The sequence below is a fragment of the Octopus bimaculoides genome, chromosome 26 (assembly GCF_001194135.2).
Source record: "Octopus bimaculoides isolate UCB-OBI-ISO-001 chromosome 26, ASM119413v2, whole genome shotgun sequence".
NCBI lineage: Eukaryota > Metazoa > Mollusca > Cephalopoda > Octopoda > Octopodidae > Octopus > Octopus bimaculoides.
The window spans coordinates 13264140-13266291 of NC_069006.1; the positions used below are offsets into that span (position 1 = coordinate 13264140).

Sequence of the window (2152 nt, forward strand, 5' to 3'; positions counted from 1 at the left end):
CATGTACAGGTATGTTGATACAAACAGGGAAAACAGAACTCAAAATATGAGTATATCATCATCATCATCGTTTAACGTCCGTTTTCCATGCTGGCATGGGTTGGATGGTTCGACTGCGGTCTGGGAAGCCAGGAAGCTGCACCAGGCTCCAGTCTGATCTGCCAGTGTTTCTACAGCTGGATGCCCTTCCTAATGCCAACCACTCCAAGAGTGTAGTAGGTGCTTTTTTACGTATCACTGGCACAGGAGCCAGAGGGAGCTGGCATTGACCACGATCGGATGGTGCTTTTACATGCCACCAGCACGAGAGCCATAACTACAATTTCCATTTGATTTTGATTTTGATGTACTTGACTCAATAGGTCTCCTCAAGCACTGCATGTCACCTTATGATCCAAGGTATTTTTTGAGTGGACTGGTTATGTGACACTGGTGTAGGTTACAGCTGTGAACTCACTTTATTTGCCGGGTCTTCTCAGTCACAGCATATCTCCAGAGGTCTCAGTCTTTCGTCATCGCCAGAGTGACTCAAGGTCTGAGAATTTCGTGTATTGGCACATATAGACAGATATATTATGTTGGTGCATAATTATTGCGGCTTCTTTTCAATAAATTTTATTCAACAAAAACATCTTTGAATTATTATTCCGGAGCATATTCACCATCTACTTCAATTTTTGCTTGGCGTTTTGCTTAAATTTTTTGTTGGATAAAATTTATTGAAAGAAGCCACAATAATTATGCACCAACATAATATATATATATATATATATACTCTTTTTCTTGTTTCAGTCATTTGACTGTGGCCATGCTGGGGCACTGGCTTGAAGGGTTTTAGTCAAACGAATTGACCCCAGCCTTTCATTTCTTATTAAGCCTGTTTCTTATTCTATCAGTCTCTTTTGGCAAACCACTAGGTTATGGGAATGTAAACACATCGACACTGGTTGTCAAGCAGTGGTGGGGGAACAAACACAGGCACAAAGACACACACACATATGTATATGTATATGTGGGCTTCTTTCAGTTTCCGTCTACCAAATCCTCTCACAAGGCTTTGGTTGGTCCAAGGCAATAGTAGAAGACATTTGCTCCCAAAGTGACATGCAATGGAACTGAACCTGGAACCATGTAGCTGGGTAGAAAACTTCTTCCCTCACAGCCACACCTGTGCCTGCAGAGACCCCTATTATATCTCAAAGACTCCATCCACTTCCTTGCCAATTCTATGCTTCTTCAATCTACCATTGTGCCGATGGTGTCTGGTTGTGTCTCACCTTCAGCTCACATCTTCTACTCAACACACATCATTACATTTCTGGTTCTTGTGCCAATAGACAAGATGAAGTGGAGGTGATGGTAGCAGGGATTGTTTTCCCCAGGGGCATGGGGCTTGTTTGATGTTAGTTTTTTCTGCATCTGAGAGAAGAACAGCTGCTATCTTTGTAATTTAGCTGTAATCATCATCATCATCGACTTTGTTGTCATCACCACCACTACCACAGCCATCATCATCATCCTCATTTTCCTTGGTGACATAGTCATCATCACTACCGCCACCACCACCACCAAAGTCATCATCATTACCACCAGTGCCACCTCCTCCTCCACACCACTCCCCACCTCCCCAGATGTCTTCACTAAGGGTCTCTTCTATTTCTTTCAGCCTGCGGGCCCATTTAGCACCATCAGGGAACTCCTGTCCCACCCTGTGGTGCATGTGAGTTACAACGATGCTTTTGCTTATTGTTCCTGGGCTGGAAAGCGTCTGCCAACAGAACAGGAATGGGAATATGCCGCCAGAGGAGGATTGAATGGTAAACCAAATTTCACTTGATATCTTGTCTTAAGAAGCAAACTTTAACGATGATTGGGGCTTGTTACGTGCTTTACCTTTTAGTTTCTCTTTGGTTTTATATTGTACTTTTGGGACGGTCATATGGCCAATAAATACACACACAAACACTGGCTGTGGTCTACTTCAAGTCACAATGTATGTAGGTCACACACACACACACACTAACTGATTGGAAAAAATCACCAGCACACAAAATCCTTACCCTACTACACTCTCTCTCTCTCTCCCTCTTTCACCCCTCCCCTGACTCTGTCTATCTATCCATATATTTCTCTTTCTCTCCCTCCCTCCACC

The 2152-nt window shown here is 43.3% G+C and overlaps 1 protein-coding gene across 1 annotated transcript in view; it reads left to right on the forward strand.

Annotated features, from left to right (window-relative positions):
• Positions 1 to 2152, forward strand: part of LOC106872582 (inactive C-alpha-formylglycine-generating enzyme 2) — a 10579-nt gene that overhangs the window by 3743 nt on the left and 4684 nt on the right. Inside the window, exon 3 of the mRNA XM_052976914.1 lies at positions 1594 to 1817. Within this exon, the coding sequence (XP_052832874.1) occupies positions 1594 to 1817 (224 nt within the window). The remainder of the gene's footprint in view (positions 1 to 1593; positions 1818 to 2152) is intronic.